This window comes from Opisthocomus hoazin, chromosome 5 (assembly GCF_030867145.1).
Source record: "Opisthocomus hoazin isolate bOpiHoa1 chromosome 5, bOpiHoa1.hap1, whole genome shotgun sequence".
Taxonomy (NCBI): domain Eukaryota; kingdom Metazoa; phylum Chordata; class Aves; order Opisthocomiformes; family Opisthocomidae; genus Opisthocomus; species Opisthocomus hoazin.
Window position 1 is genome coordinate 65,208,346 of NC_134418.1, and position 11,231 is coordinate 65,219,576.

Here is an 11,231-nt window from a genome sequence, read left to right on the forward strand (position 1 = left end):
GGTGGGGAAGGCAACAGCACCATACACACCTGCTCTCTGCTATCGCGCAGTGTTGCAGTGACATTCCTCAGCTTTGAAGAAGCCAGAGTTTGGGGTTTAAGTTGCCAGTAGTGCAATACCAGAAGGAACAAGTGCCAACAGCTGTTCTAGCCCTGCTTTCTTCCATGACAAGGTGTATCTGGTTGCACAATGTCATTACAGAGGTAAGAGAAGATATAGTAGGAACAAAATGCTTCCTTGTACACTACCTACAGAGGGAAAACTAAAAGGAGTTTAAAACAAGAGGATATGAAAATCTCAGTATGGGGCAGCAGCAATGAGTGAGTTGTCAAGCCTTCAAGGACATCCAGCGGAAAAGGAAAAAATTATATATTCAGAAAAAATCATGCATCTCATATGATATTCTACAGCACTGTTCAACACAGTTCTTACTCTGTTTCTTCTGAGGTCAGAAGGTATTTACCTTTTCTTTATTAGAAACAGAGCTTGATCATTACCAAGCGCTTCCGAAAACTCTAGCTTTTAAAAAAAGACAAAACAGATGCTGTTCACACTGTGAAAAGACTGAAATTCAAATGCATGAGAAGGTGTCAAAAATTTCAAAATACTTAACACTGTAGGGCTAACGTTCATTCAAATCTTATTAATTTAAACTTTGGTAACGTAAATCCTAGATTATTTCTTTGTACGCTTGCCTACAAATAAATAGGATCAGGCTTTCACTTCAGTCATGCAGGAGACAAATGTAAAATGTGCATCTTCTGGTGTGATTAGCAACAAAGACTAAGCACTGACAAAAAGGTTTCAGCCTTTAGCTACTAGATCTACCATCTTATTTCTGTGGCTGAGCTATAATTAACCTTTAGCCAGCCACCTCAATCATGAGAATAGATAATCATGGATTCTCCTTCTCTGAGCCCAGTTTTATCTTTATAAACCGTTATAATGATTCTCAGAATTTTCAAAGAGGATAAATCAGACCAGGGTTGCAATCACCTTCATGGATCCTCAGATAATTTTAGATCAATCTGCAGGTATGATGCACTATATGCCACCATGTGTAGCGCAATACTTCCTTTATAACAGGTCCTCTGAAGACACCAGACTAAGATCACCGCCAAGTCCATTCACCAGGTTAAAAAGCCAGGCCTTTGCACATTTCATTACATGAAATGTAATGTATGTAGTCCCAAAGAAAGGAGAACCTTACTGTAATTTGAGTAAGAGGCTATCCGGTGCAGTGGTGAAGTGGTGAGGGGCTCCATCACCACAGGGCACAAAAAGCATGCAGAGTAGCATGGGATGTGCCGTCCAGTCTCACTACTTCTAAATCTACTTTTTTTAATCAGAGCTTTGCCACATCATTTTTTCTGCCTCATGCCAAACCGGAGTGCACCTGCACAGCTGTTCTTGCCTCTAGCTGTCTCTGAGAGGCACATTATGAGAGCAGCACAGTGAAATGGCTGACACTAACACTGTGATGGTCCTCCTAAGGCCTACTTGCAGTAGAAGCATAAAATAAACTATATTACAGTACAGGAAGAAAATACAAAGAGGAAAGATGGACGAGGGCTAAATACATTCTTCTAGATTCCCATCCCCTGTGCAGAGCACAGCAAAGGCTCATGCCCACACTCATTAGTGACCCAGAAATGTATAGCAACCAGAAAAGCTCCCTTTAGCACCATTCTTTCTGCTCCCGTTGTGAAGAAACAAATACTAGCATGGTTGTCTATCGCAACCATCTCATGGTCCCACAGTAAATTTAAACCCTTGTGACACTGAAAACTGTCCCTATAGTTCTCAGTTTATAACAACAGTTACTCTCTGCTACAGACAGCATAACTACTGTATTAAAGCTGCTCCCATTTTTTTTGTTTCTCAACAAAACAGAGTCAACAGGTCAAATATTTATCTTCTAAAGAGACTTATTAGGCAATAATTTTAACATTTGTTAAAATGTTTTTTTACAACTATTTAGAAATTTTCAAAAACTACTTCTGTTAAAATCTACCAAAATCCAATTCTACTTCAGATACTGTTGCCATGTACAAATACATATAGTTATTTCAAGAAAATAAGCCCAACTCTGATTCTAGAACAAACATTGGTCTCTAATTCCTGTGCAGCAAGTAAAATGGCAAAATAAAGCTATGGCTACTGAATGGATTTTCTATCACATTCTAACATGTAAGAACACGTATTTTGTAACATTCACTTTCAACTCTATTTTCACCAGTACTACAGTGAGAAAAATCTTTCTTCTCTTTGTATAGGTAACAGCAGCCAGTAGAAGCTAACATAGCACCACTACTTTTAAATTAACCTAACTGTCCTGCTTGTTGCTTCTCAGGTGCACTTATATTCTCTGTCAAAGCCCACATGTACGGCAGTTTTCTCACAAAGGTCATACCAAGCCTCATTTGTAAAGCACTTCACAAAAGCAAAAAGCCAACCCCTGCCCAATAAATAGTAACATACATAAAAATGAAACTCTTCATAAGCACTCATTTCTGTTCATTCAAGAACAGTTCTTCTACTTGACTGAAGATAAGGATTAGACAATTTACGAGGATTTCTGTGCATCAACAGAATGTTCAGTAGAAGGTCTAAAACCAAAATCTTAAACCCTTTTAAATTTTAGGACTGTTAACTCCCTAACCTAGTCCTGCTCCCAAATGAAGGGAACTCATTTTCTGTGTTTAAGCCTAACTAGATTCTTCTAAAACCAAACAATTGCATAAGGTTCCCATTCTCTCTGTAAAGTTTTCAAAATTTCCATATAGTTACATCTGAAACACAGCCCTGAATTGCCACTGAGACCAGAGTGAAGTCCAGATTTTATCAGCAATCTAAACTTCACTTCCTTAGGTCTCAATACCTTTGCAAATACAGAATGAATATATCAATTCATTTCTCTTGTTAAAGATCACACAGTATATATGAAGACCATAGAAATCAAGCCATAAGTTAATTCTCAATTTCACAATATTATTTAAGGCTGTATTATGATGATGAAAAGCTTCCAGTAGATTAAAAAAATACATCTGCAACTGAATTCAACCCTCCACTCCAACAAATATACTCAGTGAAACATTTGTGCATTAAATAATTTGACCCCATTACAGTCTCTGTATGCTTGTTGCAGGAGGCAATGCTAAGTCTATTCAATATTTATTTTCACTGTATAGTAAGAGCTTATGTTATACTTTTTTAACGATTATTTTTATATTAAACTTGTTAGATTCCCAGAGAATTCTACAGCAATACTGTCACAGCCATCACAAATTTACAATTAAGCTGCGACTTCAAAAATTTATTATGTTGTCACTAATAAATCTCACTGCTAAGTGCTAGCCAGCTATTCTGACTTGTTAGTCCATAATGTCTCACACAGTTTACTTTCTCTTTTTTTCATTTTGTTTTGCTCTGAAATAAGCTGACACTTTTCTAAATCAGAGACTTTCTACTTAGGAAGCAAAGTACCTCCACAGCGAGACATTCCAAATGGCAAATGACAGCTACATAAACAAACATATGGCAAAGTAACATCAAATGGCCACTCGGAAATCTAAGAGGTTCCTCCCTCATAGGATTTTAAGTATCTCTCATATTTAAGGAATTTCCTGTGTAGCATAATAACCAAATACACCCACTCTGGCCTGAGAGAAATACCGTGATTCATTCAGTATGTCGAAGAGACACTCCTTATTTTTTTCCTTTGCAGAGGATATCAAATATCTGTAGTGATAAGTAGGGAATCAGTAAACTGAAAAGAAACAGTACTAGGCATCTCATGTTATCAAATGACCAGAAAATAGAAAAATATGTAAAAGTAGTTCTATAGCCAAATCTTGGGAAGAGCAAAATACTAGAAATATAGTCAAAGTTGTCTGACATTAATCCTGACACAAATTAAGTTGAAGCATAACTTACTGGCAAAGTTCCTGGTAAAGAAGCATCAAAGAAAGACACCAAAGAGTTAGGAGGTGCTGCAAACTGGACTTGGGAACCAGAGAAAAGTTTTGAGTTGGAACTGATCTGTGCATGAATTTCCAGACCCACAACTGGTATCCATGGAGCAAGACTGAAAAGGAAAGAGGGGAAGGGAAATACAATTTAAATATAGATGACATTAAACACGATAAACATCTAAAAGTACAAGAACTCAGGACTTTTCGTTCATTCCTCTGACAAAATCTAAAAGTACAAGAACTCAGAACTTTTCATTCATTCCTTTGACAAAAATTAAACTTTAATTGTAAAAAAATTGTAAATTATGTTGTAAATACATCTACAGTGTAATGGCAAAAGCTGTGCTGCAGTACTGGAGAACTGAGATTAATTGACAATGTATACAGAAGCGACTGTATGACGAAGTATCATCACTATATACAGAAAAGAATGCTGTAAAAAGGAAATTTAATGGTCTGAAACTTTTAACTTTTCCTTACATGAGAAATCTTAGAGAAATTAATGAGGCAAACTTGCATGCTGCATGAACCCTAATTTGGTACCTCATGAAAATCACAAAATCATCATAAATATCAATTACTTTCAGGTAGCTTGATAAATCTCCAACAGGACAGGTGGCATAATAAATTATGTATTCTTTGTCAGCTAGTCACTTGCATGCTGGGAAAGGTGGCTCTCCAGAGCAGTGTTAGCAGCACATTAGCATAAACATTAGTAATCTGGTAATAGAGAAATCATCATTCCAACTAGAGAGCTACTGTTCTCTGAACATATTCCACAGAATAAAGCTTCTCCATATCATCTAAAAAGTAATTGCAATTCTCACATCCATAACCTTTATATGGACAAGAGAAAAAGGTCACCTTTACAGTATGAATTGCCTGACAGCTTCTGTAAGTAATTATCTGGCCTTGTACAAATGAAGTGGCACAATAATATTTCAGTGATGAAATCACATTTCTATGGCAGAATACTTCAGCAGTATAAGTACCTAGATAGCTATAGAAGATAAGCGAACTATGGAAAAACATCAAACAAATATATCAAGTATAGCGTTCCTTGCAAAGGTGAGCATAATACATTGCCAAGATTTTAGTTCTCTGTCTGCCCTCCAACAGCTGAGGACATGCCTACAAACACCAAACTAGGGATGCAGACACCACTTACATTGCTGCTTCAGAAAGATTATCATAAAGTATTAAGGTACAGATATTTAAAGTCTTTTACTGAAAGACAGTATTTTCTTTGGTGTTTTCAACTATTCATAAAAATGCCTCAAGTTTTGGGAAAAAAGCTGTTTTTTTTTAATTTTGGAGACCAATTTATTTAATTGTTTCTTGCATTCTTTAGAAATGCATCCCCATCACATCATGGCATTAAAAATTACATCAGGCTTCGCTTAATGGGTGTGTTTGCTTACACTTGGATAAAAAGATACGTGCATCAGTCAGTTCTCAAGTCCTGCTAATAACACTGACGAGAAACCTGAAGTTTCTCGCCATATTTGTTCAAGGTCTATGTTTATTTGTGTCTCTGAAGAATCAGTAGTATACTTCTGCCGGTGTCTCCAGGACTTCACTCAGGTGACCAGCTGTGCAGAGAGAAACCTCACTCTCACCACAGCACATGAAAGCTTGAACAGGCCGTAACTTTCAGTTAGAGCAGGAGTAAAATGCTCCGTTCCAGGTACACTGTCAAAGTTTCACTTTTCTCCACTGGAAGAGAAAGCTTCACTTGGACCAGAATAACCCTTCAAAAAATACTTAGGAAAATTGGTGCAGCCCTGGCTACTTATACTCCAACATGTGAATGCTAACGCTTTCCGATTTGCTTGCACTGTGTGTGAATCCTATCAGAGCCCGACGCGTCAAAGGGACACAGCCCTACTGCCAAGAGAAATACTGTTTCGGGGGTTTTGGGGAGAGGTGCGAGATAAACGCCTGCTGAGAAGGTGCTGCCAGCCATCAGCAAGCTGGAAATGCCTTATACCCCTCAGAAGATGGTACTTAAAGCGGACGCTGCTGCTACCACCACGCCGCCGCCTCCCAGCTCCCGCAGCCGCTGCCCGGCGGCCCGAAACCGGGCCCGGGGCCGGCGCCCCCGCTGCAGCAACGCCCCGAGGGCGGGATGCCCTGGCGGAGAGCCACCTCCACCGCCGCCGTTCCTATCCCGGCACCGTACCCGCTCTTCGCCGCCGGCACCGCCCCGCCTCTCGTGTTACAGGCGACGGCCCGCTGCCACGCCCGGCGCCAGACCCCACCGCGCCCCCTCGCCGCCGCCGCCATTTTGCCTTGCTCGCTGCTGAGAGGGCTCCCGCTGCGCCCGCTGGGAAATGTAGTCCGTCGCGCGGGATGGCTGCGCGGAGCGGTGGGTTCAGGGGGGCGGACTACAACTCCCGGCAGGCCCCTCCTCCTGGCTCCGCCCTCACTGCGCAGCGCGGCAATTCACGGGGCGACCTGAGGAGGGCGGCAGCGGCGGGCGGGGTGTGAGCTACCGCGCGGGAGGCGCAGAGGAGGTGAAGGGTCCGTGAAGGAAGGGTTCTGCTTCTCCTTAGGGCGGAGGCACACATCTCCCTGCCTTCACCAGGGGCTGGGGGGAGACTGGCTCTGCTCAGGTCGTGGTGAACGCGGGGCTGTTGTCCCTCACCTTTGCTGTGGAAAGGCCTTCCCTGCCTTCGTGACTCGGTGTAATGGCGCCCTGTTAGCAGGCGGGTGCACGTCCTCACACGCAGCTCTCGCGATTACATCCTTTTGGAGTGCTGTTTTCCCCGGCACCCGGAAATGTGGTAGCGTTCGTGTGGGAAGCAGCTGCGCTACAATTTGAGGGAATCTCGAGAGGCTTTAACACGTGGGTCTACAGGTCCTCTTCCTATCCTGAGAAAATTAACGCTTGTCCTAGAAATGCTGGAGTAAGAGACAGTGATTGCATTTGTGTCTTTCTTTTAGCTGTTGTTTAAAATGTCTAAGGCTCAGGTCCTCAAAGGGGTTGAGTACGATTTTCCTTTGGGTTTGTGCTGATACAAAGCCAACTGCTATTTTATAGATTGCATTTTGGAGATCTTGGGCATCAGATGGTGCGGTAATATGCAGTTGAAATCTTGGATCTTAACTCCATGTGTGTAGAGCAGCAAGTCCAGTCTCTGAAGGGCCTGGGGGTGTTACTGCTGTACAAATACATGGTAATAAAGAACACTGTCTGGGGAATACGTAAACATTTTAAATGCTGTTTACACGGCTACATTGCACAGGCAATAGGATTAACAACCTTCTGTCGTAAGCCACAGGCCTGTGGAGCTTAAATGGGAATATACATTAGCTGTTGCTTATGTCATCTTTGCTCTGTGTCAGCTACTGTTCATAGAAGCTAATCAGTCACAAAAGTATGAGTAAGACTGATTTCTTCCAGCAGAGGACAGAGATGCACATAAGCACTTGTCACGATCTTGCAACCTTTATACCCTCTTGTCTTCTCAAGCTCAAATATGAGATGCTGGGTGGTTCAGAATCATGTGGAAGATAATTTATCCAGCTAACAAAATATTTTATAATGGTTGTTCCATAGCACTCATTTCTAATAGATCTATATTTTAAATGAGTTAAATTAATGGGATGTTCTTTATAAGAAGAACCAGTTGAGAGATACCTTCAGCAGACACTGATCTACAGTTACTTGTACAATACAGCTTAGTTTAATTAGTTTGTCGCATTCCTTTTCTTGGGGAATATCCCTCCCTTGCACATCAAAGTGTCACAAAGACAAAATTCCTTCCCAGTAAAGAAGAACTGGCCACAGGCCATCTCGGACATGCTGTGGAGAATGAAAGAACATCAGAGTGACCGTTTTCCTTCTCTTCTGTTGTGAACATCTTCACATATGGGATATATGTGAACATCTTCACATATGGGATAACATAAGCCTCTATAGCAGTCTTTAAGCCAATGGAATAGGTAAGAGTTTTTGATAATTTTGGTATGAGGAAATTCCTATTGTCTTTTGGACTTAGTGGGGGCCTATGCAATGTATTGTGACAAAGAATGCATTTCAGGCTGAAGCTTTAGTATATGATTTTTATTTCTGCAACAAATGTATTCCTTTAACAATTGTCCTCCCTGAACTGTGGATTTAATTATTATTTGATACTTTGTCGGGATTGACAAATCATTTCAACCCAGCTATGAAGATAGTTCTGAATATAGCTCTAAAATGTTTTTACTGGTGTAAAAATGGTAAGCTTTGGATTATTTTACTTTCTTTTAAGCCTGTTATCCTGATCTAATAGAAGATTTCATAAATAATCACTAAGAAGTTAAAACCTCATGAATATTAAAATCATGTTACTTAAAGCCTTACTCTGCCTTGATTGCACAGACTTCTGCCCTTTGTGCATATTATTTAAAAGGGAGTAGACAACACAGAGGGGTTGAAATACACCTTCCGCATCCCAAACAATTCTGCTGGGACTTTTAGCTGTATGGGTGTTGTCTTATGTAGAGAGGAGGACAGGAAAGTGCCATTGTTTGTGATTTAAGTTGTCTCAATGCTATTTTAATTCCTTTCCCAGAAAAAATCCTATTAGAAATACCTTTTTCTTTGCATCCCTGTGCCAGTGACCAAGTAGGTGATAGATGAAACCTCACACATCCATATACAGGAAACTGATCAATCACAGACAAGCAGGGAATAATTGCCTTTCCCAGCAGCTTACTTTGAAGTAGGAAAGGCTTCATATTTGTTCCTCATATACCCTGGGCAGCAGCCTTTGCTTTGCACTGTGTTTATAGATCATGCCGTGGCTTGGAATAGGAAAATATCTCTAGCACTGCTTAAAGATTTGTACAATGATAGTTCAGTACTAGCTCTGTAGACTTCTGTCTTAGAGAGGGTAGAACCAGGGGACTGTTTGCTCGGAGTCCAAGTTTCTTATTACTGTAGGAATTTAACTAATGCCTGAGAGGAAACTGGAGTTTTGTAAAGGACAGAAACCCAACAGCATATCATTTAAGCCATAAACATGCAGGCTGTCCCATTTATTTGAAGGAAGATCCCTCTGAATTTCGGTTTATAGGGTCTGAGCTCTAAATTCTGCTTTCTTGCAAGCTGTGTTTAGCAAGCTTACTGAGTCCTTTTGTGGACTGTGAGATCTCCTTTTGCTATAGCAGGGAATGATGTATTCAGACTGGGGTGTTTGTTAGATACCTCACAGGCTGCCTGCAGTGTCTTATTTCGGCATGTGAAATAAGGAACAGGCAGGAACCTCTGTTAGATTCTGAAGCGGAGGGTGTGCCTTTTGGAAGAGTAGATCCGTAATCTATCAAATAATCAGACGTTGCCCAACAGGGAAGAGTAATGAAGAGGATTGTTAAGTTTGGAAGCAAACTATGGTAAGGGATGTTTTCAAACTCCTAGGCCCCTAAGATCACCTGTGTACCTTGAAAGCCTTCTTTTATCTACAGGTATAAAGAGAGGAATTTTATTCTTTTTCTGCAACTTTCAACTACTAAGGGCAATGATTTTCAGCCTGGACTCTTGATGCAATTTGTCCGTCTACCAATAATGGGAGATAGCAAATACGAAAAAGTGTACCTGATCTTGCAAATTGGAAAAGCGTATTTCTCTTGACCACAGGAAACAGTATTTAGCCTTGTATGATCTGCTGACCATGTGTGCATGCATGCAGTGATAGACTGGGTAATACGAAGGGCCTTATCATAGAATCATAGAATCATAGAAAGTTTTGGGTTAGAAGGGACCCCTAGAGGTCATCTAGTCCAACCCCCCTGCAGCGAGCAGGGACACCGCTAACGAGATCAGGTTGCTCAGAGCCCTGTCCAACCTGGTCTTGAATGTTTCCAGGGATGGGGCCTCCACCACCTCTCTGGGCAACCCGTTCCAGTGTTTCACCACCCTCATTGTAAAGAATTTCTTCCTTATATCCAGCCTAAACCTACCCTGTTTTAGTTTAAAACCATTACCCCTCATCCTGTCACTGCTGTTTCTGCTAAAAAGATTGTCCCCATCTTTCCTATAGGCTCCCTTTAAGTACTGAAATGCTGCAATCAGGTCTCCCCGCAGCCTTCTCTTCTCCAGGCTGAACAAGCCCAACTCTCTCAGCCTGTCCTCATAGGAGAGGTGCTCCAGCCCTCGGATCATTTTTGTAGCCCTCCTTTGGACCCGCTCCAACAGTTCCATGTCCTTCTTGTGCTGAGGGCTCCAGAGCTGAAGGCAGCACTCCAGGTGAGGTCTCACCAGAGCAGAGTAGAGGGGCAGAATCACCTCTCTCGACCTGCTGGCCACGCTTCTCCTGATGCAGCCCAGGACACGGTTGGCCCTCTGGGCTGCCAGTGCACATTGCCGGCTCATGTCCAGCCTTTCGTCTATCAGTACCCTCAAGTTCCTCTCAGCAGGGCTGCTCTCGATCCTTTCATCCCCCAGCCTGTATTGATACCGGGGATTACCCCGACCCAGGTGTAGGACCTTGCACTTGGCCTTGTTGAACCTCATGAGGTTCACACAGGCCCACCTCTCCAGCTTGTCCAGGTCCCTCTGGATGGCATCCCGTCCTTCCGGTGTCTCAACCGTACCACTCAGCTTGGTGTCATCTGCAAATTTGCTGAGGGTACACTCAATGTCGCTGTCCATGTCATTGATAAATATATTGAACAGCACCGGTCCCAGTACAGACCCCTGAGGGACTCCACTCGTCACTGGTCTCCATCTGGACATTGAGCCCTTGATCACTACCCTTTGGCTGCGACCATCCAACCAATTCCTTAGCCACCGAACGGTCCACCCATCAAATCCATGGCTCTCCAGTTTAGAGAGAAGGATGTTGTGGGGGACCGTGTCAAAGGCTTTACAAAAATCCAGATAGATGACGTCCATTGGTTTTCCCTTGTCCACTCTTGTTGTTACACCATCATAGAAAGCCACTAAGTTGGTGAGGCAGGACTTGCCCTTGGTGAAGCCATGCTGGCTGTCTCGAATCGCCTCCCTGGCCTCCATGTGCCTTAGCATATCTTCTAGGAGGATCTGTTCCATGATCTTCCCAGAGGTGAGGCTGACAGGTCGATAGTTCCCAGGGTCTTCCTTTCTACCCTTTTTGAAAAGAGGCACAATGTTTCCCTTTTTCCAGTCACTGGGAACTTCCCCTGACAGCCATGACTTTTCAAATATCATGGAGAGTGGCTTGGCAACTACATCAGCCAGTTCCCTCAGGACTCTGGGATGCATCTCATCAGATCCCATGGACTTCTGTA

At 42.3% G+C, this 11,231-nt stretch overlaps 1 protein-coding gene across 3 annotated transcripts in view; it reads right to left on the reverse strand.

Moving 5' to 3' along the window:
* GATB (glutamyl-tRNA amidotransferase subunit B) overlaps positions 1-6,288 on the reverse strand; it is a 43,399-nt gene extending 37,111 nt beyond the window's left edge. For all 3 annotated transcript variants that reach the window (XM_075421558.1, XM_075421559.1, XM_075421557.1), the window contains exons 1-2: positions 6,157-6,288; positions 3,937-4,087 (exon numbers count right to left, since the gene is read on the reverse strand). In XM_075421558.1, coding sequence (XP_075277673.1) covers positions 3,937-4,087; positions 6,157-6,260 — 255 coding nt within the window. In that variant the 5' untranslated portion in view covers positions 6,261-6,288. The remainder of the gene's footprint in view (positions 1-3,936; positions 4,088-6,156) is intronic.
* Between the last annotated feature and the right edge of the window lie 4,943 nt (positions 6,289-11,231).